Source organism: Muscardinus avellanarius (assembly GCF_963383645.1).
Source record: "Muscardinus avellanarius genome assembly, chromosome: 18".
Lineage (NCBI taxonomy): Eukaryota > Metazoa > Chordata > Mammalia > Rodentia > Gliridae > Muscardinus > Muscardinus avellanarius.
Window position 1 is genome coordinate 7884399 of NC_137804.1, and position 17830 is coordinate 7902228.

The following is a 17830-nucleotide window of genomic DNA, read 5'->3' on the forward strand; positions in this document are numbered from 1 at the left end:
AGTGAGCAGGCCCCAAGGAGGACCTGCCTGCCCGGCCTTCTGTAGGAATGGCAGACTTTTAACGTCAACCCATTTTCCACTAATATGAACCATGTGCCTCCATTCTCATCGTGCAGATCGGCTGGAGGTAGAAAAGTGTTCTGCTGAGCTAGCCCCCGTGGGGGCACCACAGTCGACCCCATCTCATAAGCAACATGCAGAGAGCCCCGCACAGTAGGTATAATTTGCCTACAGTTAACTTCTCCTTTCATGGCTGGAACTTAGGTGAGTTAGGTTTGTAAGCGGAGGGGCAAAGGGCTCTTCTCTGCATGGCTTCTGGGAGATTTCCCCATAGTCACATCTTCCTTAGTAATATCCCCAGCACAAATCTTAGAACATTTTCCAGTCAGATTCACATCAACTTCACGAGTTATTACAGGCACGTGCCACCTTGCTCCACTCAGCGTAATGGATTTAAGGTGATGTTCAGCTGGATCTTTTCACATCCTGTTATGCCAAAAGGCAGGTGTGTTTGCATAGATAGCCAAGGCAAAAGCATAAATGGGTATCACTGGCCAGTCTGCGAGCAGGCAGACTGGTTTTGGTCTTCTTTTCAAACTGGAATGGAAAAGAATGAATTCACCAAGTCAACAACCACATGCCGTGAGCTCCGGCAGCACAACGAGCCGGGCACGCGGCTGAGAGCAGGCCGCGCCTTGGCCGAGTCTGTGGTCGCCTAGATCCTCAGGACCCACCCGTTCTCGCAGGTCCAGACGGGCACCTGGACTGGAGTCGCGATCGTTCAGGCCTCTGCAGGCGGCACTGATGCCCCCGTCCTCAGACGCTGCACGCTTTTGATTCACTGTCTTGGCCAGGGGCAGTTTCACAGATTTCCGCTGGCCTTCCCTGTTACCGACTGGCTCAGTCCTGTGGGGGCAAGTCCACTCACGACCGGGAGCCTCAGAAAGATGGGGCAAAAGGCAGGTGGAGTTCTGCAGAAGGCTGTCTGCAGCGATTCCTTTCCCTCTATGAATTCCCTAAGTTTTTGGGTAAGACGCTTGGGAAAGAAATCTGAGGTGGACAAAGGCTTCTTGAGCCAATGACAATTTATTACAGGAACCCAGAGAAATTTATACCCTTCACCAGTGAGATTAATAATAGGAGAAAAAAGAAAGGGAAGGGGGGCAATCACAGCAAAACAATAGTAAATTACATATAAACAAAGTAAATGACTAGTCCAGCATTTAGGAGATAAGCTCCGGATCTTTCTTCCGCTATTGCAGCAGGGCAGGTCCAAAGGTAAATTCCAAAGGCAATACAGGCACGCCCAAGGCCCAGGGCTTGGAGAATACGCCTTCTCATGGAATCTTCTTTTGCTTTCTTTTTTTGAAGTTTCCATCTATATCCATATGACAAGCATGGGGAGATGTGGCGGTCCAGGGAGATGCGATGGGAGCCTCTCAGATCTCATCCGCTTTGCCTTCTGAAGTCTGAAAGCTTACAAAAACTCACAACACAGCTTGGCAAATAAGACACCACAAATAACACTGTGAAGTTCTTGGATTTAGTTGTCAGATGTATTTCCTTGACTGCTGAACACTCTTTTTTAGACAAAAGCCTATTAAAGGCCTATTGGTCTCTAATAATCCATTTCCTTATCACAAACCCTCTGCAACCTGCTTCTAACTTTCTAATTCCTTTCTTTCCCAGTCGGGACGTTCTTATGATAAGCTCTTCTTCATGAAAAAGTGCTTTCTTACTCTTACGGTATTTCCTTTCCTTCATACATATATATTTAGAATATCTGTCCTTTATTTTGTCATTTTCATTTCTAGCCATGCGGCATTCTCCCTGTTTCGGGGAACGCTCACACTGGGCGTGAAGGTCAACAATCTTTCTCCTTGGCTCTATTGTATTTTGGCAACTAAGTTGTTCATCAGTTAAATTGTTTTGAAGTCACACCCAAAATTTTATCTTCTCTGTCTCTAGGCAGGATCTCAAGGGTAAACAAAGTTTCCTTAAACTGAGCTATCGGTTACCTGAGTTAATAGCTTAACCTAAGTTAGTGATAGTGAGGGTCAGAGACCCTTTGTAATTGCTGCAGTTGGAATGCTTATCACAGCATCTGAGTTCTGGCCAGTTTTTTCCTTACTATTGAGCAAAGCCAAGGACGTTTATTTCCACGGACTCAATTTCTGATCTCACATCATCAGAGCAATTCGTGTAGAGAGTTAAAAGAATACCAAGAGAATAATAGTTATGAAGGATATCTAAAGTGGGGGATATTTTTTGCCAGAGACGATACCTCTTTCTCGGGGCGTTCTGCCGATAACTATGTGGAGTGGGGTCTTCAACACATAGATGCCGAGGCAGCAGGATGTCTTGGCACTTCCCCAAGAGGACACGCTCTTGAGACCTAGGTTGGAGTCAGTATACGTGCTGATGAAACAGAGGTAGGGATCCGCTGGAGGAAGCACGGACCTCTCTGGATACCTGGCACACGCCAGGCCTGAGCAGGGATGGAGAGCCAGGTTCTGAAAGCAGAACAGGAAGGACGCAGGACTCCTCCAACAGGCTGCACAAACCCCCCTCCCACCCAGCCTGAATGCCCGTAGATCCTGCAAAGTCAGGTGTGGGTGACCTGCAATCATGCCTCGCTAACCGCTGTGAGGTGAAGTGTAAGCTGGCTCACAGCCCAGGGCCTGAGCCCGGGGGCTCACCAGGCAGGTCCCGCCTGCAGGCCTGCAGAGGGCGTGCAGGTCATTCCAGGCCACGGGGGGGGGGGGGGGGGGGGGCTGCCGCAGTGAGGCAAGCCAGGTGGGTTTGCTGCCTGCCCACCACCCCAGGAAGAAGCAGGTGGCCAGGAGCAAACTCCTGAGGCAAAGGTCCAATAAACAGAGCTTCCTGCCGCTTGGAGTCTTCCGACCCAAATGGAGAAACAAGGCAAGCCAAAGGGCGAGACAAAAGCTTAAGATACGGCCCACGGACCCATGGCCACCTCAGGAAGGACTTTGGAGCGGCAAGCTGGGCCGAAGGTCCTCCACAGATCACTCCCCCACACTTGACGCTGGCAGCCCGAGGCCCAGGCCGGGAGTGGCCACGGTCTCCTCTCCCAATAAGGGGTCATGGGAGCCTGGCCTCATGGCCAAGGGAAAGCCACCAGCCAGGGCCCTGTCTGTCACCCCTGCCCCAGGCAGCGCGGCACATCACTCGGTGACAGAGAGACTCCCAAGGCCCGTCCGGCGTGGAGGGAGGCCCACGGGGCCTGCCGGTGTCCAGGAGAGGCGGAGCTACCGGCGCTCCCTGGGGTCCCAGTGGTGGGGCAGGCGACACAGCCTCACGTCTTCTTTCTGGATGTGTTTGTAGCAGGACTAGAGAGAGGGAAGCAGGGTCGGCCTCCCGGCCCCAGGCTGGCTGTGCCCTCCACCCTGCAAGGGAGCCCGGACATCCCTCTCCCACCGGGAATGGGTGTGGCTGGAGGTCCTCAGGGTTGCATGCACCCGGGGACACCAAAGGACCCTTTCCATAGAGATACGGATGAGCAGGGATTGGGGCCGGCGACCCGCTGGCATCTGGGTGGGGAAGGGTCTCCCCCAGGCCCTGCCCTGCCCCTCACCTCCAGGACTGTGAGCAGGAAGTCCTGCAGGCCCCCCGTAGGGGAGGGGTGCATCATGTCCCGGAGCAGGTGGATCTCAGCGCCCAGGTGCTGAATGCTAGAGAAGACCCCGCCCCAGACCGCGAGGGAGGGAAGGGACATTACAGACAGGTGTTGCGCGGATGGGGGTGGGGGGACGGACGACCACAGCCCGCGCCTGTTGGCCTCAGCTTCCCCGCCAGCACTCACCGGGCCCGGGACACCACGTAGATGAGCAGTGGCAGCAGCTCATCCATGGGCAGCCTGTGATCCTGGCCCAGCATGCCAGCCACTGTGGCCTCGATTTCCCTGTACGTCCGCTCCAGCATCTCCAGCTTCTCCCGCGGGTCCACCGTGGTCCTGCGGCGGGACGGGGAGGGCAGGCGTCCAGCTCAAGGCCCTGGGGCAGCCCCAGCCAGGCCCACACCCCCGGGCAGGACTCACATGATCTTCTGCAGGCATTCTGTGGCTGACCAGAAGCACTTGTCCTTGACTAGGGACAGCCTCTGTGTGGGCAGCGGGCTGGATGAGCCAGGGTGCTTTGCACCGCCCCACCCTGGCTGGCCTGACCTCGGCGCAGCCCCACTCTGTGAAGATGTGGTGACCCTCCAGGGGCCCAGGGACCAGGCAGGTAAATGTCAGAACCTGCACAGCCCAATCCCAAAGGCTCATCAAAGGTTTCCATGCCCAGGGCCGGCTCCCTCAGTGTGTGTGTGTGTACGTGTGTGTCTCTCTCTCTCTCTCTCTCTCTCTCTCTCTCTCTCTCTCTCTCTCTCGGTACTGGTGTTCCTGGAAACCCTTCTACCCCCAGGCTACACTCCCAGACCTATTTTTATATTTTTATTTGGAAATAGGGTTTCTTAAGCCAGCACGGCTGGCTTCGAACTTGCACAATCCTCCTGTCTCCACCTCCCAAGCGCGGGGATTACAAAGGTGCACCACCACACCTGGCTCGCTCTCTCTCTACGTGTGGGTTGCCCCACCACTGAGCTACATCCCAGCCCTTTGTATTTTTTTAATTTTCAAACAGGATCTCATTAAGTTGCTGAGGCTGACCTGAACCAGCAATCCTCCTGTCTCAGCCTCCCAAGTACTGGGATAGCAGGCTATACCCTGTCACCCAGCTCCCTGAATTCTTGGCTTAACAGGTGTGGTGGTCCCGCCAGGTGCCAGGTGTCCTGAGGCGGCAGGCCAGAGGGTACATTCAAAGGGCCCACCCGTGGGTTCGGTCTGGCACTGGCTCCTTACACAGGAGGAAACTGAGACCTGAGCTCTAGCAGAGCAGGGGCACCTGAGACCCCTGAGGCCCTGTGTCGCCCAGGCCTACTCTCTCACCTGACTGGTTGTCTATGGCCTACCCTCTCGCCTGATTGGTTGGCTGTGGCTGCCCTCTCATCTGATTGGTCATCTATGGCCATCCCTATCTCACCTGATTGGTCGTCAGCTTGAGGTCCTTGGGGGGCCGCAGCTGCCTGAAATTGAAAAGATTGAAAAGACTTTGAGGGCTTTGCCAGGGTGAGGAGGAGCTCAGGCTTGGGAGAGAAGGGGCTGCAGCACCTCCCGAGTCAATGGCAGAGCCCAGGCGAGGCTCAGAGGAGCACGGGGCATCAACATCTCAGAGGGGCGCTAAGGACCACAGGGACAGGGGAAGGGAGGCCCTGGGGTGGCAAACACTGCCCCACCGCCCCCGCCTCTGTCCTGGAGCAGAGCGTGATGCCTTGCCCAGCTCTTGTGGTGGCTCAAGACCCAATGAAGGAAAAGCCAGCCCGTGGGGACAGCTGGGGCCTGTGCGGGGAGGGTGCAACCTCCAGTGGCTGCTGCCGCCTTTGAGGATAGCCGGAGAGCTCGGGCATTGCCCTGTGTGTGGCTGCACCTGGATCCAACCACACCTGACCCTGCCTGGACTTGGGGGCAGAGCTGGGGCGACGCAGGGGGCTCACTTCTGCACGTCCAGGTACTCCAGCAGCTGGGCATCGGGGACCAGGCTGAGGCTGGTGAGGCCCTGGCTGTAGAGACTGTCCTCTCGCTCGTGCAGGAGCAGGTAGAGCGTGAACAGCTCCGAGTAGAAGCTGGGCAGCACTAGGGGCAGCATGAGTCCATGCACCCAGAGGGTCCTGGGGGCCGGGCTGGGCTCAGCGGGAGGCCCGGCCTGCTGGAGCGCCCTCCAGCCTCCCCACCACGCCGCCTGGGCACCCCCTCATGTGGCTCTGAGAGCTGCTGGCGGGGCTGGGTCTCACCCAACTGGTTGAAAACAGAACCAGAGAGGGGGCCGCGATTGTGCCCAAGGCCTCAGCGCCATCCCAGCCAGCTGCACCCCTGTACTCTGAGGAAGTTCTGCTGGCATCTAACACTATGCCCTGCAGTGCAGCGGAGGCCGCTCTGGCCAGGAACATCCCAGCCTGGCCCCTGGAGGCCAACAGTAAGGCTTGCTCCAGGGCCTGGGGACACAGACTCAGCAGCCCACCTAACTACTGCTCCACGTGACCTCGGAGCACACCCTGCCGGGCCTCAGTTTCCCCATCTGTGCGTGGGTGGGAGGGTGGGTCGGCAGGTTTAGGAGAGTGCTCAGTGCACCGTGGCTGGCCTCTCTCTGGCTGCTCGTGGGCAGAGGTGGGGTCATCGCAATCCACAAGTGGTCACTAAACTGTGCATGCCCACACTCTCCTCTGGGGAGCCCAGGGGCAGTGGCCCGGGCTGGTCACCTCGTCTCTGCATCTTCCTCCTCTTCCAGGTCCTGACCCTTGCGCTGTAGGGCCACCCGCAGCAGACCCCTGCCGAGCAGAGAGAGGGGCATAGGGGCTGCCTTCCCCACAGAGCCCAGCTCCACCATCCCAGGCACCGAGGCCAGAGCAGGCAGTGCTCCTCCCAGGGCCAGGGACCTGGGCCAGCAGTGCCCCCATTCACAATCACAGCAGGCAGAGCCGGGAGCCAGCCAGAGCCCAGCGGCAACGCGAAACCCAGGAAACAGGGCCTCCGCTGGTCACGGCTCGGCCCGGGACAGGAGATGGGGCCAGCGGTCAGCCCGGACTCTGGCTGATGCCTGCAGTCAGGCCCTGGTGGTCACCTCTGACCCCTCTGCCAGCCAGCTGCACGGAGGCCTCACGGAGTGAGTGGCCATGCGGCGGGGCTCACCTGTAGGCGGCCCAGAGCTCGCGGGCGTGCTGCTTCACCTCCTCCTGGGCCAGCCCCTGCAGGTGCTTGCTGGCCCCGATGCCCGCGTAGGTGGCCTGAAAGGTCAACATCAGCGTCCGCAGCAGCTTCCCCAGAGGGTGGCTCGGGTCGCTCAGAGCCTGGGCCAGCGCAAAGGCAATGGGTGGCTGAGCGCCAGGGGTAGGGCAGAGCACCGCCCAGGACACGGGCCCACGGCCTGCCCCCCAGGCCAGCCCCAGCCTGGCCTCACCCTCTTCAGGTACTCCTGCAGGGCCTTGGGCTCCCGGGGCTGCAGCAGCTCCTCCAGGGCATCGTCCTTGGGGTGTTTCCTGGGCAGTGCAGACACGGTGTCCCTCAGCCGCACCAGGGCCTCGTCCGTGGGGGGCACACACCAGGCTCACCTCTCGGAGAACAGGTACTTCTGGGACCCCTGCAGCTCCCTGGAGCTCTGCCCGTGGAAGCCCAGCAGGGCCTCCTCCAGGGCCTTGGGGCAGCCGGCTCGCACGAAGTCCCGGAAGGGGCCATACACGCCCTGCCAGCGGCTGTCCACGGGAAAGGCGCCCAGGCCCAGCTGCCTGTGGTGGAACCCCAGTGAGAGGCGGCCATGCCCACGTGGCGGCCAGGACCCCGGCCAGCCCCCAGGAGAGAAGACCAAGCCGGCCTCCGCGGCCGCAGGGATAGAGGCAGGGAGAGGGACAAGAGGGTGCATTCTGCAATGGAGGAGTGACAGGGCAGAGTCCTGGGAAGACCAGGCAGGAGGTGGGCAGGTGTGGGAGCAGCGCCCGAGGCCTCCGCAGGGCTGGGCCAAGAGGGCCAGCACCCAGAGGCCCGTCCCCCATCATGGTCCCTCCACACAGCTGGCTCCTTCTGAGGCTCACAGCGTCCCAGAGCCCAAAGTCCCACGGCCCAGGGCGGCCCTAAGGCTTGCTGTCTGCCTCCAGCTCCTGCTACCAGAGAGGCAGCAAGCGGGGTGACCAGCCGCTTAGCTAACTGACCCTTCTCTGACTCAGGGCTGCCTGGGACCCTCCGCACCCCTCACACGTGCATGCCAAGTTTTCCCAACAAGAGTACCTGCTGGGATTACACCTTCCCAAGAAAGAACTGTCCTCATAGGAAACAAAAGCTACACCTCTCCACACTGCTTGGCAGCGAGCGAGTTTCCTTCTGTGCCTTGGCTGTTGGGTACCTCCAAGCCAGGTTAACTAAAGCCAGTGAGAACTGATAATGTGACGACCTGCCTATCCCTTCCTTTTAAGGCCAAATCATGGTTTTATTTTTTCCCCTTGTGTTTGCTATGTAAACTGACTTGTACCTTTGCTAGGGAAAACAGAAATCGGGATCTAAGATGTTTCTCTCCAGTTTCAGAACAATGGAGTTATTGCCACAGGGCCTGGACCCAAGAGTCTCTGGAGGGCTGTGTGTCCTCCACCTCTGACCCGAGCCCCGGGTCTTTGGGATGGACGGAGCGGCCAGGGCGCACAGGCTCTCACCTCTTGCTGACGCTGCTCATGTCCAGTGCGAGGGCAGCCCTGTCCAGCACCCCTTGGGTGTAGAGACCTTTCCTTGGCTTGCTGCTGAAGGAGCCCTCCAGGATAAAGCCACAGGGGAAGGTGACCTTGCCCTGGAGGTAGGAGAGGGAGGCAGGGAAGCTGTGTGAGCAGAGGCCCCAGCAGGGGCAGCACAGGGCACTGGGGTGGAGGCAGCGGGTTCCAAACTGAGGGTCCCACAGAGCCCTTCCAACACAGTGGTAGGTGCCAGGCCCCTTCTGGCTGGGGCAGGCCACCCTGCAGCCCCGGCCACCCACCTTCCCCAGGAGGGTCAGGTCCCTGGAGAAGGTGCCTTCATACATGGTGTCGTCTTTTGTCAGGAGGACGCCTGGGCCCTGGGAGGAGGCGGATGGCAGGTAGGCAGGTCCGGCTGGCCAGGAAGCAGCGAGGCCCCATACAATGCCCTCGCCTCCTGTGCCCCTGCCTATGGGCTGCCGCGCTCCCCAGGGTGCCCCTCTGCCCGCTCCGCAGCCAGCAGCCTCTCCGGAGGCCCCAGGAGCTCAGGAAGCCTGACTGCCCGGACGGCCGGGTGGGAACGCACTTAGGTGCAACTTACTTGCAGCTCTGTTGGTCTGCCTGGCCCCACTTCCCTACAGATCTCAGACCTTTCCAGAACAGAGCAGGGGCCAGATCCCAGGCCTGGAGCCCAGTTTCCCTCCAGGGCATCCCCAGCTGGCCATGGCTGGACTTGCGGGGCCCAGAGCAGGAGCGCAGGAGGGGCTCAGAACCCAGCGCAGCCACTCACCACCGTCCTTCCTCTCCGGAAGGTGCCTTGGTAGCAGTCCCCTGCCTGGGTGACCACGAGCCCCGGGCCGTGGCGCTGGCCAGCCTGCCACAAGCCAATGTAGCGCTCACCCCTGGGGAGAGAGGCAGGGCCAGAGGACGTGCTCTGCTGGCCAGGCGGGGGGCTTTGGGAACAGGGAAAGGCCCGATGTGGGGAGGCGGGGTGGGGGAGCCAGGCTGCCTGGGGAGGGCACAGGTGACTTCCCAGCAGAGGTGGCAGGAAGGAAGATGGATGGATGTCTGCATAGTCACAGGGCCAGGCACAGCCCAGACCCTGGGGCTCTGTCCCACCACCCAGAGAGTCTGCAGGGCCCTGTCTTTGGGCAGGGAAACTGCAGTAGCTGAGAAGCCAGGGCGGGGCTCCTGCAGGCAGGGCGCAGAGGCCCCCAAGCCTGGGCCGTGGCTGGGGGTGCGCAAGGGCAGGGCGGGTGGGGTGGTGCGGTGTTTTCTGGCTGCGGGCACTACCTGTCCTTGTCCTCCTCCACGCCGTAGCCACTCCTCTGGTCCTTCTCCCAGTGGCCGGTGTACCTGAAGGGTCGGGGGGCCTGCTTCGAGCTGTCCAGGACCCCAAACCCATGGCGCAGACCCGCCTGGAAGTAGCCCTTGTACACCTCGTCAGTGCTGTACCTGCAGAGCAAGCGCCACAGACCGCTGGCCCCACCCAGGCGCCGCGGCCTCGCCTGCCCGGTCCCTGCGGCAGCCCACCCAGGGCCACTTACTCACAAATGCCGTAGCCACACATGCTTCCTCCCTGCCAGTGGCACTTGTAGCAGTCAAATTTGTCCTTGGAGGCCTGGGGCACCAGGCAGATGCCAAAGCTGGCGGCGTGGGGTGAGGGGTCAGCTCCAGGCCACCTCCCACCCAGCCCTGACACCAGGTGCCTGCCCAGGAGCCAGCCCGGAGAGCCCGGATGGTGAGGCCCTGCCGCCCTCCTGCACCCTCGGAGGCCTCGGGACCAGTCCCTCAGGACCCCAGCCCTCTCTGGGGCCTCGGTTCCCCTTTGCACACCGAGGGCAGCGGGCCCCACACTCCTGCTGGGGGTCTGGGAATTCAGGGCCAGAGGAGCCGGCCCCTGCCCGCCCCTGTGTACTGGGCCTCCCCACATTGGCCCAGCCCGCCTTACCCATGCTCCAGGCCCTGGTGGAAGCCCCCCACGTGATTTCGCCCATCTGGCCACTTCAGGGTTCCCCTGGAACACAGTGGTGGTCCGGGCATCAAGCCCACCAGACCCACCCCACGCCGCGGCAGCCTCAGCTGCAGGCTCCCCGGGAGGCCCACCCAGCCCTGGTTCCCAGGTCTTCTTGGGGGGGCTGCTCCTCCCCAGCCCTCTGTCTGAGCTCCAAAATCTCCCACAAAAGCCCCTGGCTCTCCCAGCTTCTGCAAACTGCACAGTGGCCAGGCCTCACCCACGGCGGCACCAAGAAGGCCACCTGTCCTGCACCAGCAGCCAGCACCGAGCCAAGCTGCAGGCCGGTCCGCGGGCTTCCTCTGCCTGGCCTCCACTGCTGTTGTTTGTTTTGGGGTTTTTCTTGGTCTGTCTGTCCACACCCCCTTGAAGCCTTCCTGGAAGTGTGCAGGGTACCAGAGCCCTGGCCACATTTACGGGTGTAACCTCCACCCTCCCGGTCAGTTTTACCAGCCATGGCACCGGCGGGGCCACATGGTCTTCAGAGAGCAGCCACCAGAGTCACACACTGTGCCAGGCCCGCCATCCCACTGTGGCCTCACACTCTGGGAAGGCTCCCCAGAGTGTCCCGAGGACCGAGGAGAGGGGGCACAGGCCCCTCACACCCCTGACATTCTCTGTCCCCCTGAGACCAGGACGTGGTCCCCCACCCCCGCCCCACCATCAAGACTACCAGGCGCAGATCTACTCTGGGCCCATCAGGAGGACTGGAGAGGCCGAGGGATGTGCTGGCCGGGCCCCAGCCCCGCTGCTCACCTGCCGTGAGGCCGGGCCCGGCACCACTCGCCCTCATAGGTGGCTTGGCTGAGCCGGCCCGGGGCCAGGAACGTGTAGGTGGCAGTGCGGCAGGCAGGACACTCGGGGGGCTCTGGGCCCACCCCCAGCACAGGGAAGTCCTTCTTCCCACGCAGGGCCTGGCACACGGCCTGGATCACCTTCCACTGCCAGACCATCTAGTGGGGTGAGGATGCTCAGAAAGGCCGCAGCTGCAGGCGGCCCCCACCCCGCTCCCGCTGAGAACCACCACAGCTCCACACTGCCCCGGGGCCCCACCCAGACCGAAGCCCATGGGGCCACAGGAGAGCACAGGGCAGGGACCCACGCAGGCGCCGCCTGGCTTTGGAAAGAAATCACCCCATTCTCTGATTCCCTGACCCCAGGCTGATCCCTGACTCCCTCTGCTCCACCCCCAAAGGCCTGCCAGCCACAGCACCCCACCCTCACCCGGTCCTCGGGGTCCCTGGCACGAATACAGAGTTCCTTTTCAGGCATGAGGAGGTGAACTGTGCACCTGGATGGACAGAAGTGACCAGTGGGCCCCACTCTGCACAGGAAGGCGTGGGGAGGGCCCAGGGGGGTTGGGCGTGGGGAGGAAGGGGAGGTGGGAGGAGAGGTGCTCACCCATCCTTCCCTGGATCCACCCATACCAGCCGCAGATCAAAGGTGTGGACGCTGTGGCCCTAGAAGAAGATGCTGAAGTCCCCCAGAGCCCAGCAGGATGTTGCCCAGCCCCAGCCAGGCCGCCATGCACCAATCCCAGGAGGGGCCAACAGAGACCAGAGCTATGTGCGCAAGGCCCAGAGGGGCCTGACAGCTGGGGCAGCTGAATGGGAGGTCAGGAGTAGAGGCACCCAAGGATGGCAGAAGGCCCCCGACCGGCAGGGAGGCAGGGACCTCCCAGCCTCCGTCCCCTGTCTGCAGAGGGAGCTGTGAGCCTGCAGATGTTCTGGGATGGAGCATGCACAGCACAGGTGGGCGGCCCAGCGGATTCCCTGGCTTTGCTGGGGGGCCTGGGCCTGGAAGCCCCCTAGGGCACCATGGCCAGACTCTCCACCCAGAGCCTTGGCTTGTGTGTGTATGAAGGGACTCACTCTCCACAGCCCCGCTTTCCAGAGGCGGCGGCCAGGATGAAGACCTGCCCTTTGGCTGGGAGGGGCCAGCCTTCGCCCACCTCTCCCCAGCACCCCGCCCTGCCCCTCCTGTCCCCCACGCCCAGTGTCCCCCACCTGCAGCAGGACCAGGGCATCATCAAAAAGCAGCACACGCTTGGCCCGCAGCGGGGTGACCTTCACAGGGCTGTCCTGACTGTCATGCAGGAGGCAGTGGGCTGCCCTGAAGAGCACATCCTGAGGGCCGGAGGAAACCCGGGCTCAGGTACCCCACCCTGGGCGCTGAGGGCCACTCCCACCTCCCCGCCCCACACACCTCCCAGGAACTCCTGCCGAGGAGCCAGAGTGACCCCAGGCTGGGTACCAGGTCACCCCTGACCTCTCCCAGCAGGACGGCAGGGCCCCCTCCACACCCCACTCACCTCAGCCACCACCCCGCCAGCCCCACCTCTCTCTCCTGGGACCCTGCAGTCCCGGCTCCTGCAGCAGGTCATCCTCTCTGCCCCCTGAATGCTCCTGGGCCAGCCTACCCTCCCTCAGGGCACGATGGCCCTGCCGCCTGTCCCCAGAGCTAGCCCAGAATCTTCAGCAGATGGCTGAGGATGGCTTGTGGCCACCTGGCTCAGCTGCAAACCCCCTTCCAGATGGGGAAGCCGAGGCACAGGGAGCCCGTGAGCAGCCGTATCCTGGCGTCCGCATGGAGTCCCTGCCCCGCACGGCCCGCAGCCCACACTAACTCACCCTCAGGGGGCTACTCAAGGAGCTCCAGAGGTCCTGGGTGGCCTTAGCCTGATCCAGCGCCTGACCCAGGAAGAGCTGTAGGTTCTCGAAGATGGTGACTGCCCGCCTCACCAGCTCCCGGGCAGGGTGGCACTGAGGACCATGTAGACTGAGGGCCAGGCTCTCCCCCCTTCCTCCCCACAGCTCCTCTCCTGCAGGGGAGGGCCCCGAGGTGCTTCCCGAGGAGTGGGGGCCCCCAGCTGGCACGGCCCTGGGCCCTGGTTCCTCACGCCAGCGTGTGACGCCGCCTCTGCTCTCTGGATTTCTGCCGGCTCCACCAGGATGGGGCCGTGTGCTCCAGACACCCAGGGCAGGGCTGTGACCCTCCAAGCCCAGGGTAGGGCTGCCAAACTCCTCGTCCCAGGCTGCTCCCGCCCCTCAGCCCCACAGGCTGCCCGGCACCCACCTCCCTGATGGAGTCCTCGAGACTCAGCAAGAGCTGCACATAGTCCCTCAGCTGCTTGAGTAGCTGAAGCTCCTGCAGCATCTTCCATAGCCTCGGGCGTAACTCGCTGTGCGGAGGGAGGTCCCGCTGACCTGCGCCCTGCGCCCACCCCGCCTCCACCCACTCAGCACAAGGCATCTCTGGTCCCAAGCATCCCCCTCCCTCCACAGGAGTCCTCTCTTCCCTGTCCCAGCCCCCAGCCTAGCCACCTCTGGACTCTGCTCCAGGATCAAGGTCCCCTCCCCTCTCAGGAGGAGTCTTCTCTGCCAGGATAAGCAGGCTGCGGGGGAGGGCTGTGCCTGGGGCTCTGGGGATGGGGCTGCCAACCCTGCTGGCACACAAGCCCACCCACACAGAGCCCACTGCAGGCGTACCTCTTTCCCTCCGCTGTCTTCAGGAAGGCCGGTGCTACCATGCAGCTCGTATAGGACTCGATGTACCTACGGACAGCACAGGCGCACACGGCAGGCTCAGCCTCCTCCTCGCCGCAGCCCCACTCCCTAGGGCCCCCAGGTCCTACTCACTGGCCACCAAGATAGCGCCCACTCACAGAATGTTCCCCGGGAGGCCCCAGGCTCAGGTCTGGGCGTCAGCCCGCTACCAGGCGAGTGCCACCCAGGTGAGCCCCCCGGTGAGCCTGAATGCCCGTGTGTGGCCAGCGCAAGCCGCCCGGCACTCTTACTCCATGTAGACCTGCAGGATGCGGTCAGCGCCGTGCAGCAGCAGCAGGGACTCCAGGCTGGAGGAGGACGAGGGGTGCAGCCTCTCCCGTAGTGACCGCAGGCTCTCCTCAGTCACCTCCCACAGCCGCTGGGAGCTCTGGTGCAGCTGGTGCAGGAGCCCCAGGCACTCTCTGGCCTGGGGCTCCAGGTCTGCGGAAGCACCACCACAGTGAGCCCACAGGTGCCGCTGGCCTGGGGCTCTGCGTCAGGACCAGTGTGCAGAGTGCCAAGTGGGTAGGGATGTGTATTCACCTCCCTGCCAGCTAGGGACACCCACACCGTCCAGGGAACCCTGGGGGAGCAGGACAAGAACCGAGGCAGAGGTCCCCTCCAGCCTGTGCTCGGGAGAGGCCAGTTTCGTCTCTGTGCACAGGCAGGCATGGGCTTCAGTCGAGGGTCATGGCTTCTTCTTGGGGCTGAAGACCGCAGCCAGCAGCTGGGGCCAGGCCCCCTTCCATCAAAAAGTGACCATACCTAATGTCACCTCTACCTCTGACCAGAGAAAGCTGGGGCTCGGAGGGCAGCAAGGCGGCCTCCTGTCCCTGGACCTTATGTTACACACTCACGCACCCAGGCACGCACTACCCAGACTCACCAGCTGAGAGGAGGGGCCAGAGAACAAAGCTATTGACGTAGCCCAGTGAGGTTGAGAAGACCTCCTCCAGCCGCAGCAGGAGTTTCTCCTCAGGGTAGTGCATGACCAGGGCGGCACACAGCAGAAGACGTCTGATGGGACAGGGCGTCTGGAGGCTCCCGCTGAGCTGGGGCAGATGGGCGAGGGAGGAGAGGAAGAGAGGACCTGGGTGCACGGATGCGGCCTCTGAGGGCGGGGGCCGAGCAGCAGAACAACTCAACTTTGCCTGGGTCTACGGTGGGAAGCCACAGGGGACTTAGAAGAGGGAGCATGGGACCCAGCATGGGAGAGGAACCTGGCAACAGCGGCAGAGACTCCCAGGCAAGGGAGTGGTCGGCGTGGGCAGGAGTCCAGACCCTCATGCCCCGACCCAGCTGAGCCTCCTGGACGTATCCCATTTAAGAGGCGGAGGCTGCTGGTAGAGGAAGAGGTGGGCTCTGCCCTGGAGTGCGGTCTCCGTGGGTCCTGTCTGCAGGTAAGGGCAGCAGGGGGCCAGGCTCAAACCCACCCCATCCCTGCTGCAGCTCTAACTTGGCCCTCCCCTGCCGACCTTGGTGCCCTCGCTGGGTAACATTTACCTGCGTGAATGGCGGCTGGGAGTGAGCGTCTCCTAGCCCAAGGGCCTTGGCCCGCCTCTCGCCCTGGTCCTGACCCTCTGTGGCTTTGGAATCAGCAGACCTGGTGGGCAGGAGAGCCTATCAGGCAGTCAATAGTGGGCAGTGGGCAGGGGTCCTGCCCTCCCTGTCCCACCCCAAGGATGGCGGTGCCACAGGCCCCGCAGCCCCCAGGGCTCCCTGGAGTTGGCTCTGGAGCGGAGCTGCAGGCTCCGAATGCTGCCTGCATTCCTGCCCCACCTTTCCTCTTCCCTGCCCTGGCTCAGGAGGGCGAGGCTTGGGAGGGAGAGGCAGGAAGGGGAAGAGGCCTGACCTCCAGCTGCAGCCACAGGCCAAGAGCCCCAGGATGGAGCGGGTGGGTCAGGAGAGCCCACCCAGGGGATCTTAGGGTGTCATGAGTGCAGCTGAGACTCACCCGACCCTCACCCATGTTTGCAGAAACTGACAGAATGGAAAGACGACCCCACGGCCTTGCTCCAGCGTGGAGCTGCCCCAGCAAGCCCCAGTTTATCCCCAGCCTTGCTCTCTCAGGCCTCGGTCACACATTCATGACATGGGGGGCCAACCACACCGGAGCTCTGCAGACCACTGCCGTCACACGTCACACCTCCCTCCAAAGAGCCCGCGGTGGAGGGACCTGGCCGGGCTCTGGGGCCTGGTCCTCAGCCCCCGCCCCCCGGAGCAGCCTGGAAGCACCGTGGCCATCCCAAAGACCCACTGGCAGCCACCAGAGGTCTGTGGCTGCGAAGGACCTCCACCCCTGGACAATGGGTCATACCCTGGGGGCTGCAACAGAGGCTGGGAGTGAGTGTGGCCGGGTGCCCCCAGGGGAGGGCCTTACTCCGGGTCAGGGAGCTTTGGGGTTCATCTTGGAAGTGATCAGAGGGTGTAAGGGTCAGGCTGAAGCCCAGCAGGAAAGTGCATGCGTATTCAAAGGGCAGGAGGAGGTGCTGAAACTCCCCTGGAGAGGCCCAGCAGGAGTACTCTCCTCCCCAGGCCCAGCCCACCCCCCACCACAGCCCCGTCCAGCCTTCGTCCAGCCTTCGGTCTGCTCCTAAGGCTGTAATTGCAATGGGGACACCGAGGCTGAGGAAGAAGCTGGGCGGCCCATAGACACTACCTGTAGATCCTGGCCCCAGCCCCTGCCCCAGGCTCCCCAGCTGGCGACACACCCCAGGCACTCAGCCAGCCCATCCTCAGCCAGGCAGGCTTCACGGACAGGGTGAGGAAGAATGGCCCGTCCTGGCGTGCACAGGTGAGTCATGGCAGCCCCTGTGACATCTAACCAGCAGCGCCGCGTTCCAGGCCTCTGTCCACACTGGCTTGCTCCCAAGCAGGGCCCCGGGGCCTCCCTGCCCACCCTCGCCTGGCCTGGCCTCTCAGCCCCCCAGCCCTCTCCTCACACCACTTGGGTATGTTCTGGCCCGCGCCTAGTGGCCAGGTCTCTGCAGGCAGCGCTGGGGTTTCTGATCTGGCCACTGTTCCCAGGTGGGGACGCACCTTCACTGCCGGCCAGGGCCCTGGGCACTGGGGCAGGGAGGACAGCGGCAGGAACCCAGTGTGGTGGACGCCTACATGAGCGCAGGGGTCTGGCCGAGGGTCCCCACCTGGGGCGAGCAGAGCTCAGAGCTGCTTACCTGCACGGCTCCTGTCTTCGCCCCGCCCGCCGAGGTGTGGCCAGCCGCAGGGAGGTGGCCGTCCCTCCCCGAGGTGGGGTCTCTGGCTGGAAATGCCGGAAGGGCGGGCGCAGCAAGGCTGGGGCCGCCCTCATCTCGCCCCACCCGAACCGCCCACACCCGGTGCCTCCCCTCAGCACCCGGAGTGCGCCCTGCTGAGCCAGGACCATGAAACTTGGAGCCAAGACTTGGGGGATGGAGCGGTCCCTTGGCCCTGGGCTGGGCGTCCTGGGTCATCACTCTGCCAGTCCAGCTTCTGTACCACCCGAAGCCGCCTGACTTGGCTCCAAGGCCAGCGACCTTTGGAAGGCTAGTTCTGGACCTGTCTCCAGTGAGGAGGAGGGCCATGGTTCAAACCTGAGATAAAGAAGGCTCGGTGGGCTGCTGGGGCCCCCCTGCCCTCCAAGGGCTGGGCACATGGGGCAGAGGCCCCAGGCCTAATGTCCAGGGTCATGGTGGAGGGACAGAAGGGATGGCAGCCAGCCCGAGTCAGGCCCCAGGCCTGGCAGACATCGCCCATCCTGCCAGGCTGAAGGGAGATCCCAGCTGGGGTGCCTCCAACCTGCAGCCCCAAGGCCCCAGCTCCCTTGAGTTATAGCGAGTTGGAGCGCAGGACCCGTGCAGCTCCCTTGCACACCCAGGAGTGGAGGGTTTTCAGCCCTGGACCTCTGTCTGCCCTAAGCTACCAGAAGGCTCCCCAGCCGCCCTCCCCTCGCTCCCCCACGTGGCTCTCCTGGGCTTTCATTCTGTGGACCCTAGGAGGCAGGGGAGTTCTGGCAGGGGAAGCTTCC

General features: G+C 62.5%; 1 protein-coding gene across 1 annotated transcript; it reads right to left on the bottom strand.

The window, feature by feature from the left end:
* Window positions 1–626: 626 nt before the first annotated feature.
* ALS2CL (ALS2 C-terminal like) lies at window positions 627–14813 on the bottom strand (the record flags this gene model as incomplete). The annotated part of the gene is made up of 27 exons (XM_080715336.1): window positions 627–906; window positions 3274–3350; window positions 3596–3692; window positions 3824–3973; window positions 4058–4119; window positions 5043–5085; window positions 5554–5727; window positions 6316–6384; window positions 6746–6903; window positions 7014–7092; window positions 7165–7338; window positions 8254–8384; window positions 8568–8645; window positions 9056–9167; window positions 9559–9720; window positions 9813–9911; window positions 10217–10282; window positions 11036–11232; window positions 11504–11570; window positions 11681–11739; window positions 12286–12405; window positions 12910–13041; window positions 13355–13460; window positions 13768–13833; window positions 14076–14265; window positions 14395–14478; window positions 14711–14813. 27 exons carry the CDS (start codon window positions 14811–14813, stop codon window positions 627–629), a joined length of 3135 nt encoding a protein of 1044 aa, XP_080571462.1.
* Window positions 14814–17830: the final 3017 nt, after the last annotated feature.